The sequence below is a fragment of the Brachyhypopomus gauderio genome, chromosome 3 (genome assembly GCF_052324685.1).
Source record: "Brachyhypopomus gauderio isolate BG-103 chromosome 3, BGAUD_0.2, whole genome shotgun sequence".
Classification (NCBI taxonomy): Eukaryota; Metazoa; Chordata; class Actinopteri; order Gymnotiformes; family Hypopomidae; genus Brachyhypopomus; species Brachyhypopomus gauderio.
This window is the reverse complement of record NC_135213.1, coordinates 41704256-41720441: the sequence shown is the minus strand read 5'-3', so window position 1 is coordinate 41720441 and position 16186 is coordinate 41704256. Positions and strand designations below refer to the sequence as shown.

General features: G+C 47.7%; 1 protein-coding gene and 8 non-coding genes across 9 annotated transcripts; 3 read left to right on the top strand and 6 right to left on the bottom strand.

The window, feature by feature from the left end:
• The first annotated feature begins 605 nt into the window (after positions 1-605).
• Positions 606-677, top strand: trnad-guc (transfer RNA aspartic acid (anticodon GUC)). The gene has a single exon. It is a non-coding gene; the product is annotated as a tRNA-Asp (tRNA).
• A 404-nt stretch (positions 678-1081) lies between these two features.
• Positions 1082-1163, bottom strand: trnas-uga (transfer RNA serine (anticodon UGA)). Its single transcript has one exon. It is a non-coding gene; the product is annotated as a tRNA-Ser (tRNA).
• Positions 1164-1747: 584 nt separating this feature from the next.
• On the bottom strand, positions 1748-1820 carry trnam-cau (transfer RNA methionine (anticodon CAU)). The gene has a single exon. It is a non-coding gene; the product is annotated as a tRNA-Met (tRNA).
• Positions 1821-2583: 763 nt separating this feature from the next.
• Positions 2584-2655, top strand: trnad-guc (transfer RNA aspartic acid (anticodon GUC)). Its single transcript has one exon. It is a non-coding gene; the product is annotated as a tRNA-Asp (tRNA).
• Positions 2656-3059: 404 nt separating this feature from the next.
• trnas-uga (transfer RNA serine (anticodon UGA)) lies at positions 3060-3141 on the bottom strand. The gene has a single exon. It is a non-coding gene; the product is annotated as a tRNA-Ser (tRNA).
• Positions 3142-3724: 583 nt separating this feature from the next.
• Positions 3725-3797, bottom strand: trnam-cau (transfer RNA methionine (anticodon CAU)). Its single transcript has one exon. It is a non-coding gene; the product is annotated as a tRNA-Met (tRNA).
• Positions 3798-4560: 763 nt separating this feature from the next.
• trnad-guc (transfer RNA aspartic acid (anticodon GUC)) lies at positions 4561-4632 on the top strand. The gene has a single exon. It is a non-coding gene; the product is annotated as a tRNA-Asp (tRNA).
• A 404-nt stretch (positions 4633-5036) lies between these two features.
• trnas-uga (transfer RNA serine (anticodon UGA)) lies at positions 5037-5118 on the bottom strand. Its single transcript has one exon. It is a non-coding gene; the product is annotated as a tRNA-Ser (tRNA).
• A 4296-nt stretch (positions 5119-9414) lies between these two features.
• On the bottom strand, positions 9415-12925 carry LOC143509665 (uncharacterized). The gene is made up of 6 exons (XM_076998511.1): positions 11515-12925; positions 11228-11428; positions 10713-11131; positions 10361-10614; positions 9964-10209; positions 9415-9778 (listed from the first exon to the last, which is right to left on the bottom strand). The coding sequence occupies exons 1-4, from the start codon at positions 12923-12925 to the stop codon at positions 10459-10461; spliced, it is 2187 nt and encodes a 728-aa protein (XP_076854626.1). The 3' UTR covers positions 9415-9778; positions 9964-10209; positions 10361-10458.
• Between the last annotated feature and the right edge of the window lie 3261 nt (positions 12926-16186).

Below are 16186 nucleotides of genomic sequence, written 5' to 3'. Positions count from 1 at the left end.
GGAATTAACCAGAATCTGAGGCCAACGTAATTAAACTCTAATCCTACCCTAACCAATGACAGGATGTTCCAAGAGTAGACAAACAACGCACACAAACAAAAAAAAAAACAAAAATACCACCAAAATACAAGTACAAACGACACCTACCTCATGAAGGTATGAAGTGAAGCTTTCTCTGGAGTGCTTTTAGTAGATGCAAAGCAGTAATGTGTGCCAAGAAATTCAGAACTTGCATGTGGGAAAGAGAGAAATGCAAAATCTCAGTTGATCTAAGATGGATATTGCAGTTCGGTACAATGCACTGGAATACGAAGACAAAATGAATTGCCAATGTAGCTAAAGCCAATTTTGCAGCAAATGGTTCGCATGACTTAACTAGGAAGGCAGATGAATCAAACCTGTAGGTCACCAAGATTCTTTGAGTTTTTCCTATCATAAGTCCACAAACTGACGATGGTAAAAGAGGAGTGGCAACAGTGAGTCAATATCACCACAATGTGTTCTTTTTACCACCTCCTTGCAGGCACAATGATTCAGAGTACTTTAAAATCAAGGGGACAAGTGCACGTCACCTGACTCAGCATCACTGCGAGACACAGCACGTGTCCTCGTTAGTATAGTGGATAGTATCTCCGCCTGTCACGCGGAAGACCGGGGTTCGATTCCCCGACGGGGAGACCCTCTTTTAGCGCAAGGCGGAGCAACCAGTGACCGGCCATGAAAGAATGTGGCACTTTTTCTTTTACCTGAAACAAGACATCGCTATGTTGCATGAAGATCTTTGGATGAAGCACCTGTGAGTGCGAGCTCTCCCCACTGGTGGCATAAGGTCTCATCACAAATCACATTAGAGAGGCAAGTTAATCCTCTACGCTGCAAGAGACCCCACTGCATTTCCATGCCAACACATTGTAACGACGAAGCAGCCATTTGTAACTCAATTCCTGGGACTATTTCAGGATCAGTTAGGACTGCTAAAGTTTGGCAGCACAAAGTTGCAAATGGCATGAGAAGCATATTTAAAACTGGCTAGCAGGAAGAGAGCACACTCTCTCTTTCCACACGCCCAACAAGACACTCACGCTGCAAGCAGGAGTCGAACCTGCGCGGGGAAACCCCATTGGATTTCAAGTCCAACGTCTTAACCTCTCGGCCATCGCAGCTCGGCGGAGCGAGAGTAACATAGAGATCAATTCCTTGGACTTCCTCAAGCTCAATGATGAGTGCACAAGTGTCATTGCTTCTGAGTTGCAAATGGCTTGAGAAGAAAATTCAAATAAATGAATCTCCATAAGTCTACTCACTATTAACTTCAAGCTGGTACCAATTCCAGGTGATCAGGTATTCAAAAGCGTGTCATCAAAAGTGAATCAAAAAGAATCAAAAGTGAAAAGTGTCCGACGTGGTCCATTATTCTGTGTTGGCACCACGACACTGCAGTTTGATCTGGGAGCGAACATGCTCCAAAGAGGCAGCTTGATGTCTCAGTAGAGGTGTCAATACAGACGCCATCAAGGTATTGACTGAACGGTCAGTGGAGAGAATTGAATTGGATGCAACACAACTTGCTGTGTACACGCGAATTTACAAAAGAAAAAGCACAGCTTGAATCAACTAGGGATGACCTGTAAGAGTCATGTGCCAATACTATTTTCAGGGTAGGGGGTGTGCTCAGCATGCGAGTGAATAAGGAAAGAGCGTTTGAGCATCTTTTGGGGGCTCGTCAATCTTTTCAAAAAGCTTCTGTTGCCCCGTGTGAGGGTCAAACTCACGACCTTCAGATTATGAGACTGACGCGCTACCTACTGCGCTAACGAGGCTAGGAAAGAAGAAGCGAGGCTGAGGAAGAACTAACAAAGCTGGAGAAAAAATGTATCCGCCCCCAATTCACTCCTTGGAGCATGGCGGCAAGTTCACCTGCAGCAACTAATTACTGCCAACAACAGCTAACAAACAACAAGGTTAGCACAAGAAGCCTGGAATTAACCAGAATCTGAGGCCAACGTAATTAAACTCTAATCCTACCCTAACCAATCACAGGATGTTCCAAGAGTAGACAAACAACGCACACAAACAAAAAAAAAAACAAAAATACCACCAAAATACAAGTACAAACGACACCTACCTCATGAAGGTATGAAGTAAAGCTTTCTCTGGAGTGCTTTTAGTAGATGCAAAGCAGTAATGTGTGCCAAGAAATTCAGAACTTGCATGTGGGAAAGAGAGAAATGCAAAATCTCAGTTGATCTAAGATGGATATTGCAGTTCGGTACAATGCACTGGAATACAAAGACAAAATGAATTGCCAATGTAGCTAAAGCCAATTTTGCAGCAAATGGTTCGCATGACTTAACTAGGAAGGCAGATGAATCAAACCTGTAGGTCACCAAGATTCTTTGAGTTTTTCCTATCATAAGTCCACAAACTGACGATGGTAAAAGAGGAGTGGCAACAGTGAGTCAATATCACCACAATGTGTTCTTTTTACCACCTCCTTGCAGGCACAATGATTCAGAGTACTTTAAAATCAAGGGGACAAGTGCACGTCACCTGACTCAGCATCACTGCGAGACACAGCACGTGTCCTCGTTAGTATAGTGGATAGTATCTCCGCCTGTCACGCGGAAGACCGGGGTTCGATTCCCCGACGGGGAGACCCTCTTTTAGCGCAAGGCGGAGCAACCAGTGACCGGCCATGAAAGAATGTGGCACTTTTTCTTTTACCTGAAACAAGACATCACTATGTTGCATGAAGATCTTTGGATGAAGCACCTGTGAGTGCAAGCTCTCCCCACTGGTGGCATAAGGTCTCATCACAAATCACATTAGAGAGGCAAGTTAATCCTCTACGCTGTAAGAGACCCCACTGCATTTCCATGCCAACACATTGTAACGACGAAGCAGCCATTTGTAACTCAATTCCTGGGACTATTTCAGGATCAGTTAGGACTGCTAAAGTTTGGCAGCACAAAGTTGCAAATGGCATGAGAAGCATATTTAAAACTGGCTAGCAGGAAGAGAGCACAGTCTCTCTTTCCACACGCCCAACAAGACACTCACGCTGCAAGCAGGAGTCGAACCTGCGCGGGGAAACCCCATTGGATTTCAAGTCCAACGCCTTAACCTCTCGGCCATCGCAGCTCGGCGGAGTGAGAGTAACATAGAGATCAATTCCTTGGACTTCCTCAAGCTCAATGATGAGTGCACAAGTGTCATTGCTTCTGAGTTGCAAATGGCTTGAGAAGAAAATTCAAATAAATGAATCTCCATAAGTCTACTCACTATTAACTTCAAGCTGGTACCAATTCCAGGTGATCAGGTATTCAAAAGCGTGTCATCAAAAGTGAATCAAAAAGAATCAAAAGTGAAAAGTGTCCGACGTGGTCCATTATTCTGTGTTGGCACCACGACACTGCAGTTTGATCTGGGAGCGAACATGCTCAAAAGAGGCAGCTTGATGTCTCAGTAGAGGTGTCAATACAGACGCCATCAAGGTATTGACTGAACGGTCAGTGGAGAGAATTGAATTGGATGCAACACAACTTGCTGTGTACACGCGAATTTACAAAAGAAAAAGCACAGCTTGAATCAACTAGGGATGACCTGTAAGAGTCATGTGCCAATACTATTTTCAGGTAGGGGGTGTGCTCAGCATGCGAGTGAATAAGGAAAGAGCGTTTGAGCATCTTTTGGGGGCTCGTCAATCTTTTCAAAAAGCTTCTGCTGCCCCGTGTGAGGGTCGAACTCACGACCTTCAGATTATGAGACTGACGCGCTACCTACTGCGCTAACGAGGCTAGTAAAGAAGAAGCGAGGCTGAGGAAGAACTAACAAAGCTGGAGAAAAAATGTATCCGCCCCCAATTCACTCCTTGGAGCATGGCGGCAAGTGCACCTGCAGCAACTAATTACTGCCAACAACAGCTAACAAACAACAAGGTTAGCACAAGAAGCCTGGAATTAACCAGAATCTGAGGCCAACGTAATTAAACTCTAATCCTACCCTAACCAATGACAGGATGTTCCAAGAGTAGACAAACAACGCACACAAACAAAAAAAAAAACAAAAATACCACCAAAATACAAGTACAAACGACACCTACCTCATGAAGGTATGAAGTGAAGCTTTCTCTGGAGTGCTTTTAGTAGATGCAAAGCAGTAATGTGTGCCAAGAAATTCAGAACTTGCATGTGGGAAAGAGAGAAATGCAAAATCTCAGTTGATCTAAGATGGATATTGCAGTTCGGTACAATGCACTGGAATACGAAGACAAAATGAATTGCCAATGTAGCTAAAGCCAATTTTGCAGCAAATGGTTCGCATGACTTAACTAGGAAGGCAGATGAATCAAACCTGTAGGTCACCAAGATTCTTTGAGTTTTTCCTATCATAAGTCCACAAACTGACGATGGTAAAAGAGGAGTGGCAACAGTGAGTCAATATCACCACAATGTGTTCTTTTTACCACCTCCTTGCAGGCACAATGATTCAGAGTACTTTAAAATCAAGGGGACAAGTGCACGTCACCTGACTCAGCATCACTGCGAGACACAGCACGTGTCCTCGTTAGTATAGTGGATAGTATCTCCGCCTGTCACGCGGAAGACCGGGGTTCGATTCCCCGACGGGGAGACCCTCTTTTAGCGCAAGGCGGAGCAACCAGTGACCGGCCATGAAAGAATGTGGCACTTTTTCTTTTACCTGAAACAAGACATCGCTATGTTGCATGAAGATCTTTGGATGAAGCACCTGTGAGTGCGAGCTCTCCCCACTGGTGGCATAAGGTCTCATCACAAATCACATTAGAGAGGCAAGTTAATCCTCTACGCTGCAAGAGACCCCACTGCATTTCCATGCCAACACATTGTAACGACGAAGCAGCCATTTGTAACTCAATTCCTGGGACTATTTCAGGATCAGTTAGGACTGCTAAAGTTTGGCAGCACAAAGTTGCAAATGGCATGAGAAGCATATTTAAAACTGGCTAGCAGGAAGAGAGCACACTCTCTCTTTCCACACGCCCAACAAGACACTCACGCTGCAAGCAGGAGTCGAACCTGCGCGGGGAAACCCCATTGGATTTCAAGTCCAACGTCTTAACCTCTCGGCCATCGCAGCTCGGCGGAGCGAGAGTAACATAGAGATCAATTCCTTGGACTTCCTCAAGCTCAATGATGAGTGCACAAGTGTCATTGCTTCTGAGTTGCAAATGGCTTGAGAAGAAAATTCAAATAAATGAATCTCCATAAGTCTACTCACTATTAACTTCAAGCTGGTACCAATTCCAGGTGATCAGGTATTCAAAAGCGTGTCATCAAAAGTGAATCAAAAAGAATCAAAAGTGAAAAGTGTCCGACGTGGTCCATTATTCTGTGTTGGCACCACGACACTGCAGTTTGATCTGGGAGCGAACATGCTCCAAAGAGGCAGCTTGATGTCTCAGTAGAGGTGTCAATACAGACGCCATCAAGGTATTGACTGAACGGTCAGTGGAGAGAATTGAATTGGATGCAACACAACTTGCTGTGTACACGCGAATTTACAAAAGAAAAAGCACAGCTTGAATCAACTAGGGATGACCTGTAAGAGTCATGTGCCAATACTATTTTCAGGTAGGGGGTGTGCTCAGCATGCGAGTGAATAAGGAAAGAGCGTTTGAGCATCTTTTGGGGGCTCGTCAATCTTTTCAAAAAGCTTCTGCTGCCCCGTGTGAGGGTCGAACTCACGACCTTCAGATTATGAGACTGACGCGCTACCTACTGCGCCAAGGACTGCGCGTGTGTGTCGAGGTTTCGGCGCTATTAATAGTAAACAATTACTAAGATTCGCCCAGTCGAGCATCGTATCGAATCCCGCATCGGACAAGTTTGGAAATAGTTAAATGCAAAGGAAATGCGCGATATTATCGGACACGTTCATAAATACTTAAATACAAAGGAAGCGCGTGATATTACATATTTATAAATTGGTTAAATATAAAGGAAATGCGTGATATTATAAACGATAAAACCAACCAGACACATGTTTAAAACACAACACATTTATTATGAACGATAAATCCAAACACAACACATTTATTATGAACGATAAAACCAACCAGGCACTTTTATTAAAAACACAACACATTAGAGAACATTATCCACAATATATAATATATATATATATATATAATATATATATATAATATATAATATATATATATTATTATATTATATGTGACGCTCGGGGCTTGGACGAAGGACGAGACACGAATCCCTCTGGCTTGACTGACGTCACTTTTATTGTAGCGCGTAACGCGCACGAAAAACAGAGATATAGCGCAATAGCGCACGTAAACCACTTCTCATACACACAACGTGTAGACTTAGACAACGACGAGCACAGGACACTGCGCGAGCGCACATTAAATAGACAAACCACATTAACCCCAGGTGATTACGAGACGATTCACAGGTGAGACGGATTATCACATGACATAGCCATCACCACGAGATATCCACAGACGCAGACGATGCACGTAGACTACGTAAACACACGCCCAAAAGGGAGGGGCCGGGGTCCTCAACGTGACAGACGCCCCCTCCAAGGGCACTACCCGTCCCGGGGTGCCAACAGGACCGAGTGCCCCGAACCCACGACGATGGGCGGATCCGACGCGCTCCGTCCTGCGTCTGGGAGGTGACTACCCTTGGTGAAGCGTCCGCCACGGACCGCCTAGAACACCCTCCCTGGGAAGACGGGGGAAAAGACGGAAGACACATTAAACGGAACAAACACACAAACAGGCACGCTCACACACAGTGGCACAAGAGGAAAAAACGGGTTTGGCACACAAAGGGGAAGACTGACAAACACGGGAACACACACACACGACATGGGCGCCAGGCTTCGCGCCAGGAGGAGAGCGAGCAGGGGAGAGAGGTCCGGAGCTGCTGGGGCTGCAGGCGCTGCGGTAGGCGGTGCTCCTCCTGCCTTTGCTGCGGGCTCTCCGCCAGGTGCAGCGCGGCGGGCTGACGTGCCAGGGGCAGCGCGGCGGGCTGACGTGCCAGGGGCAGCGCGGCGGGCTGACGTGCCAGGGGCAGCGCGGCGGGCTGACGTGCCAGGGGCAGCGCGGCGGGCTGACGTGCCAGGGGCAGCGCGGCGGGCGGACGTGCCAGGTGCAACGCCGCGGGTGGACGTGTCCGAGGCAGCGTAGCTGGCGGGCTTGCCAGGCGCAGCGTGAGGGAGCTCCTCCTCATAGTCCATCGGCTCCTCCTCGCCCTCCAGGACCCCTTCCATAGACTTAGCCGGGCTCTCACCCCGGGAATAGTCCATGGGGCTGGCCCTGGAAGGTCCGGAGGACGCGGTCTCCCCAGGAGTGCCCCCTCCCTTTACAGTTCCCACGGAACACTCGGAGGGAGGCGCACTGCCCTCCTCCTCTGAATAGAGGTCGCTGTCCGTGCCCTCCTCCTCCTCACCGTCTCCAGCGGGGTAGGCGGAGTACCCGCCGTCGGAGCACTCCTCCCCCTCCTCGACGGTGGGAGAGGAATCCACGGGCGGAGGGAGATATTCTTCCTCTGACTCCTCCTCATCCTCACCGTAGTCGTCCACCGACGGGGGGTAGGAGTCCTCCCCCTCCCCACCATAGTCAATGGTGGAGGCATCATACAGAGATGGAGGGTAGGCTTCCTCCACCTCCTCTTGCTCCTCCTCTTCCTCACTGTCGTCGTTCACCGACGGGGGGTAGGATTCCTCCCCTTCCCCACCATAGTCAACGGTGGAAGCATCGTACAGAGAGGGAGGGTAGGCCTCCTCCGCTTCCTCTTGCTCCTCCTCGGAGTCCACCTCCCCAAATTCGCTCTCTGGGGTGGACTCGGCAGCACCGAAGACGCAGGAGCCCACCCTCAGAGGCGAGAGGACGCGGGATGGAGGGGAGTGTCGCTCCCTCCAAATCCGCACCGCGCCCTGGCGGAGGGACTCTGCCAGCTCGGGTTCCCTCTCCTCTAGCCGCCGGGCTGAGGCCAGCTGGAAGGCGCACACCGGGTCCTCCTCTAGCTGCGCCAGCGTCGGCGGGTTCTCCTCCTCTACGAGCATGCCCTCTGGTGGCGACGCCTCGTGGAGCTCTGGGTTACTCACCCGTATGGGTGATCCTTCCCGGGAAGGAGCTGGGTGCCTCTCCTCCCACACCCGTGCCGCTGTCCGGCGGTACTCCTCCGCCAGCTCGGGTATGGATGTCTCCCGAGCCGCGCACAGCAGGTACGCGCACTCGGGGTCCTGCATAAGCTGTGCCCGAGTCGGCTGGGCTTTGCGGCGCGGGGGAGAGGAAGAAGAGCGGTGGTGCCGCTTGCTGGGGCGATCCGCCTTCTTATGCCGGGTGGCGTAGCCTGGCATGTTGGTGTCTCTTCGCGGCTCGTCGTTCTGTGACGCTCGGGGCTTGGACGAAGGACGAGACACGAATCCCTCTGGCTTGACTGACGTCACTTTTATTGTAGCGCGTAACGCGCACGAAAAACAGAGATATAGCGCAATAGCGCACGTAAACCACTTCTCATACACACAACGTGTAGACTTAGACAACGACGAGCACAGGACACTGCGCGAGCGCACATTAAATAGACAAACCACATTAACCCCAGGTGATTACGAGACGATTCACAGGTGAGACGGATTATCACATGACATAGCCATCACCACGAGATATCCACAGACGCAGACGATGCACGTAGACTACGTAAACACACGCCCAAAAGGGAGGGGCCGGGGTCCTCAACGTGACATTATAATATAAATAATATATATATAATATATATACAACGTTTACAGATACCTATGCAAATAATTTAAAAAATTACAATGTTTAATATATACAAATACACAATGTTTTGACTTGACTAAGATACTAACACTACAGCTACTACTAATATATTTACAATCATGGCACATATATACAATTATAATATATACAATTATGCAGACACATAATTTTTATTTTGGGGCTTTCTTCTTTCCATAGCCCCGTGCTACCAGCATAGCCTTCCAATCCTCCAGTGACATGGTGTCAGTTTCTTCACAATACCAGTTGCCAAAGTACTGTTGATGTGTGGGGGGCTTCCTCTCTTTTTGGCATCTCCTGCAAATTATAGCGCTGGTGTGGCGAACATATTTGCGGGTCTTTATACCAGCCATCTCGTTTTTCAATTTCCGCTTCCGGTATTGCTGTGTCGTGTATGGCACATCTGACATCTGGGTCACTGCCAACGCACCCTGACTGGATCCAGCGGTAGCAGGCATAATGTGTGCCACTCCTTGGCTATGGCTGGCGGTAGCAGGCATAATGTGTGCCACTCCTTGGCTATGGCTGGCGGTAGCAGGCATAATGTGGCTGGCGGTAGCAGGCATAATGTGGCTGGTGGTAGCAGGCATAATGTGTGTCACTCCTTGTGCCACCACTTGGCTATGGCTGTCTGGACCAGGTCCTGGCACTACATACACCAAACAAAATCCAGGATCAGTAGGCATGCTGTAGGAGACACACTGGGGAGGTGCAGGCAGGTTCTGCTGAGGTGGAGCAGATGAAGCTGGACCTGATGTGAAGGTCAAACGTCTCTTCAACTTTGCCGTCCCCGCAGTGTCAGGGGGCAGGACAAAGACATGGGGGCTGTCTGTGGAGGGGTGAGAGGCAAGACTGTCCTTCTGGGGTGTGGACCGCTGTGTTGTAGGACCTGATACTGGTGCTTCTGGAGGCATGATGCCCTGATGAAGAACATCAGACTCCTGTGAACGAGTCCGCCTGCAGTACCTACACACACACACACACACACACACACACACACACACACACACACACACACACACACACAAAGAGTTCAGTTATTAAATTAAAAAGACATTTTAAGAAGAACATGGCTGTCAACAAATAAATCCCGATATTAATTAAATATAGTTAAATACATTTTTTTAACATCTGAAAATTGATTGACTCACCACTCTGACAGTGTGGTGGCATTCACTTCTGGTAGCTGGATGGTGGTCCCCTGCATCACATGTGCATTACTCAAGACGCACTCCCTGATGTGCTTGTAAGCACGACAGATGAGGGTCCACCTTCCAAACCTGACCCCACCGATGTTTTTCGGGTTTGGAAATGTAATACACAGCCGGACAAAGATTGCCTCCACAACTCTGTTGCAGTCTGGCCACTGTGCAGGGCTGTTTGCTCCAACAAAACACCTGGAAAAGAATAAAAAACACAATATACACAGATGATTATTAATTTGCCAACATAAACACTGCAAACCAGTGCATTTACACATAAACACTGTAAACCAGTGCATTTACACATAAACACTGTAAACCAGTGCATTTACGCATAACAGCTTACCGCCTTGTGGACTCCACGCCTGGAGCTACAATTTTCTTAGTGACCCTGAAGCGCCCCTTGTTCAAAGTGGCTTGATGACGTGGAGCATATACCATGCGCTACTTATCATAGTCACTAAGAGCCTGCCAAAGGGTGATGATGTGGCTTGATTCCTCAAGCGACAAAGCAAAGCTGTGGTCCTTCAGGGTGACTAGGTAGTCTGCCAAGTTCTGCACAGCTCTATAGCCCTCAATGTTATCAGGTCCCACTGAGTCCTAAATGAAGAATCACAGTGATTAGATAAAGCAGGAAGCAGCATGTATACAAGCCTATCAGAGTCACCAATTAATGGAATGAACAGAAGAAATCTTACATCTTGGCTAGGGGAAGCCACAAGAGCAGAAGTCGGGTTGCTGTTTGAAGGAGCAGGTGGAGAGACCAGGGGAGCAGAGATGGAGACTGGAGGAGCAGAGATGGAGACCGGAGGAGCAGAGATGGAGACCGGAGGAGCAGAGATGGAGACCGGAGGAGCAGAGATGGAGACCGGAGGAGCAGAGATGGAGACCGGAGGAGCAAATGCAACACCACTGGAGGCATCAGAAGCAGATGGCACAGCAGGTGGTTCTGTTTCAAATGCTGGGACAGTTAAGTCCTCAAAATCCTGTGCCTCTTCAAAACCTTCATCTTCTGCCACGGTCACATCCTCAGTCTCAAGAGCCAAGATGACTAATTTATAGTCTTCCAGGGCACTGCCGGTCTGCTCGTATAAGTACTCCACACCTATGAGCTCTCCTGAAAGAAAAAATAAAAACAAGAAGCATAAATGTCCAGGCCAACAGTAACTGCTTTTTACTTTTTATTTCTCGGATCATGTAAATTTAGGCGTACCTGTATACTTTCGTGGCCCTGTGTAGTCCACCAGTGTTCTCCCCAGTACCTCCTGAGACAGCTGGTTGGCAGCATATTTAAGCAGGCCACTGTAGGAATGGGGCTGGTCTTTTCCTGCAGCTGCCAGTCTCCGGTCTTCATTCCACCTGGCAAGGCCATCCACCAGGTAAGCCTGGAAAAAAGTATCACTTGCCAAGGTCCCTGAAACATATTACACATTGAAATTGTTAGACTGGTTTTAGATAAGTAACTACATTAAAGGCTTTAACGTATAGGTGGAAGCTTACCAGGAATGAACCTGTTCATATGCAGGTGAAAGGATTCCAGGGAAGTAGAACCTCTGGCACATCTGTACGTTGGCAGACTGTGCCCCCCCTTCAGGATGGTTCCCGTCTGCATGTACAGTTGTACACCCGGAGGGTCCTGGATGCAGGCAATGTGCTTTGTTTGGCTGCTCCAGATCTCGGCCATCCTCGCAGAGTTGATGAGGGGCACGCCAAGGGTGTTGCAGCCCTTCTCACCATCGTAGGACCGGATCAACTCTGTCACAAGTGCCTTGATGTCCTCACAGCTGCGAGTGGTCCTCTTGCAGTGCAGTGCCATCTCTGCTCTGGTGATGTTCCTCATCACACCTGCATCCGTGGGGTGCATCAACTTTGCCTCCAGCTCTGAGCGCTTGGCCTCCTTAAGCGCCTGGAGGTCAGACTCATCCCACATGAAAATACAGTGGCTCAGACTGTTCATGAAGCCTGCATAAAGCACATGGGAGTCAGTGGTGCAGCCAACCGCTATCCTCCTCATGTAGTGCCAGATGTCCAGTCGGATCTCCATGTCCTCCCATCCCTTAAACATGTTTCTGAGATGAGTGGCCCCGCAGCAGTCCCGGTCAACATACAGCACCTCTGGAGTTGACACACCAGCGTCTCGGTAGCGCTTCATGATGCCATCAATCATCTTGCCCAAGCCATAGCCTTCACTGGCCGTGAGCACAGACATGATGACTTGTCCGTGCTCGTTGCCAACGTTGGTGGCCCAAGCTGCTGTTGCGCGGCTCTGTCCTGCCAGCTTCCTCACAATTTTTTTTGTGGAGTCCATCTTTAGCACACGGCCAAACTGCGAGGTGATGGAGGCCTTTACCTCCTCTAGTCTGTTCAGGACATCCTGAGCATACACCTGCATCAGCCAGCGATGCTTTGGGACTTGGAGCAATGGTGGCAGATCCCCTAGAACAACAGGTGTGATGAGTCCAGACGATGCAGCTCTCACGAGTCCTTTGCAGTCTGTGAGGTACTGGACCTGTTTCTCCAGCCAGGCCTCCGAGTGCTGCTCCTCCATCTGCTTCTGGAGCTGACTGCTGCTGTTCCCCAAACCCCTCTGACGCATCTGCCGCACTACTTGCATGTCACATGCCAGCTTGGAGGTGAGGAAGCAGGGAAACTGGACACGATGGCCAATGTCCAGCTGACAGACAATGTTGTGGCTCCAGCTGATCACCTTCCTCTTGCAGCTCTTACAGGCAAGGTATTCTGCTGCCATGAAGTAGGAGCTGCTGATACCAACCACCTGCCTGATCCTCTGATGCACTCCAGCAGACGTGAGCTCCTCCTTGCCACAGTCAGGATGGGGGCAGAACAGCCGCACATGCCAAAGCTTCCTCGGCATCCAGAGAAACAAGGCATGTCCAAAGTACCTCTCCATTGCTGGCACACCACTGGGAGTTAGTGAAGGCTGAGGGGGGTGCCACCACATCTTGTCCACTTTCGAATGGTCCAACTCTGGTTGTCCATTTCGTGACCACTTGAAGAGTGCCTTGGAAATCCACTGCTGATCTACAATAGGAAGAGCAGGTTTCCATCCAGCAGGGAGGCAAATTCTGCTCTGCACTGAACAGATGAAAGCAAAAGAAAGGGGGAAAAATAATCATGAATCACATTTGTAATGAGTAATGAGCCACATTATACAGTATTGATAAAAAATAAATAAATCTTACCTGTCAGTTCTGATTCCACCTGCTCAGCAGCCGTCACCAGTTCACTGTCGTCCATGTGAGTGGGTTCAAATGAAGGGAGCGACACAGCTGGAATGGGTGATAAAACACATGATCAAATAAATAGGTTGCTTTTATGTCCATGGTAAATTCTAGGAGTTCATTATTCATACACTTACAAGGTTTGAACTTGGAGGGTGAAATGAGCCTCTTCACTGTCTTTTCTAGGCTCTTTGTGCTACTGCCTCTCCCAACCAACAAAGTGCGCAGGGAAGAGACTGAAGCCACTGAAGGCTGGCAGGAGTCAGAGGACTGGACAGGCTCAGACAGCTGACTGCTTGAGGACTCAGTGCTGGTGCAGGCTTGCATGGGGTCAGTAGACAGCGGACTGATGTTGGGCTCAGTGCTGGTGCAGGGCAGGGAAGCAGACTGAGTGCTGCTACAAGACATCTTCTCTGTCTTGATCCGGACGGCATATTGGCCCTCTGGGAAACGTTCAACATATGAACGGAATGCCTTCTTGTTTTCCGCGTGGTTAATGGAATCTTTCCCCTGTGAAGACTCCTTCTTCATGTCAGCAACAAGGTATCCGGCGTAGCCCAGGGCGTTTTCAGCCACCCACTTGAAGGTCTGACCCCTGAAAACTCCAAACTGAAGCTCATGTTGACCCAGCATGTGGACAGCGTTGCCTGGATCTCCACCTGAGCGCAACACTGCCCGTCTTGCAGAATCCTTCACCTTTTCAGGAGAAATGGCTCTGGCCCACGGCTTCTTTTTATTGGCTTCCTTCACACATAGGGCAGCCTTGGAGTCACACAGATTGGGACTGCCATCAGCTTTCTTCCTGAATATGGGTTCCATGGTCGGTGAATAGAGTATTATTAAATAGTTATAATTATTATAATAATTATTATTTATTATGAAGTATTATTGGAACATGTAAAAGTGTAAAAACAAATAATTCAGAGAATAAATGAATAAATAAAACATGTCCATGAACATTTAACACTAGAAGTCCCAGAGAAGGGTCATGGCTACATTTGCAAATGAAGAGATATTGATTTGGAGCCATCAGGGTAGTCAGTCTGGATTAAGGGTCTTTTGACCCTTTCAGGGCTTTTCCCAGGTGAATGTAAATGCCAGGCAATGGCCACATTTGCAAATGAAGAGATATTGATTTGGAGCCATCAGGGTAGTCAGTCTGGATTAAGGGTCTTTTGACCCTTTCAGGGCTTTTCCCAGGTGAATGTAAATGCCAGGCAATGGCCACATTTGCAAATGAAGAGATATTGATTTGGAGCCATCAGGGTAGTCAGTCTGGATTAAGGGTCTTTTGACCCTTTCAGGACTTTTCCCAGGTGAATGTAAATGCCAGGCAATGGCCACATTTGCACATCTGGACTAAGTCTTTCTAAACTCTATAGTTGAAATTACTGGGACTTCTGGTTTTAAAAGCAGTTGTACTTTTCCCAGGTGAATGTAAATGCCGTTTTGTCATCAAAAAGTGGTTGCAAGGTGGTTAAGCCCCGATGCTATGACTAAGTGGTTGATATGGCGTTCAGATATCAGAGTTAAGTCAATACTACGTATATAAATGCAGCTGAATTACGGTGGATAGTAATCTTGCAAAGCCACTAAGCTAGCACACTTTATCTACACAATTAATACGTTTATATTTACACATACATTTTTCTTCGTTCCATAAAAATAGATATCATAGAGTTAAGTCAATACTACGTATATAAATGCAGCTGAATTACGGTGGATAGTAATCTTGCAAAGCCACTAAGCTAGCACACTTTACACAATTAATACGTTTATATTTACAAATACATTTTTCTTCGTTCCATAAAAATAGATATCATAGAGTTAAGTCAATACTACGTATATAAATGCAGCTGAATTACGGTGGATAGTAATCTTGCATAGCGCGATGCGCCGTTAACAAAACCTACTAAGCTAGCACACTTAATACGTTTATATTTATACTTACATTTTTCTTTGTAGACGTCGAAAGGTCCGTGTCCGAGAATGTATAAGAAACGAGCGCAGACCAGCTACGAAAGTTAATGTTGAACTGAATATAACTCTCCCCTAAAACCCGCCTATATAACTTAAATTCTGAGGAGCGCTGTGAGACGCTCGCGATTGGCATTTGACACCGTGTCGTCATCGCCCATTCTTGGAAGCGATACGTCTTGTGATTGGTTCATTCAGTCTGTCGAGCTATTCTTGATAGCGATAAGGCCAACGATTGGCCAATTCTTGATATCATTCTGGTAGCAGGCTGAAAGATGATTGGATATCGCTACCAAGAGTTACCTAGAATTACCTCGACTGACAGTCGACAATGAGCGCCAACGAGGCTAGGAAAGAAGAAGCGAGGCTGAGGAAGAACTAACAAAGCTGGAGAAAAAATGTATCCGCCCCCAATTCACTCCTTGGAGCATGGCGGCAAGTGCACCTGCAGCAACTAATTACTGCCAACAACAGCTAACAAACAACAAGGTTAGCACAAGAAGCCTGGAATTAACCAGAATCTGAGGCCAACGTAATTAAACTCTAATCCTACCCTAACCAATGACAGGATGTTCCAAGAGTAGACAAACAACGCACACAAACAAAAAAAAAAAAAATAATACCACCAAAATACAAGTACAAACGACACCTACCTCATGAAGGTATGAAGTGAAGCTTTCTCTGGAGTGCTTTTAGTAGATGCAAAGCAGTAATGTGTGCCAAGAAATTCAGAACTTGCATGTGGGAAAGAGAGAAATGCAAAATCTCAGTTGATCTAAGATGGATATTGCAGTTCGGTACAATGCACTGGAATACGAAGACAAAATGAATTGCCAATGTAGCTAAAGCCAATTTTGCAGCAAATGGTTCGCATGACTTAACTAGGAAGGCAGATGAATCAAACCTGTAGGTCACCAAGATTCTTTGAGTTTTTCCTATCATAAGTCCACAAA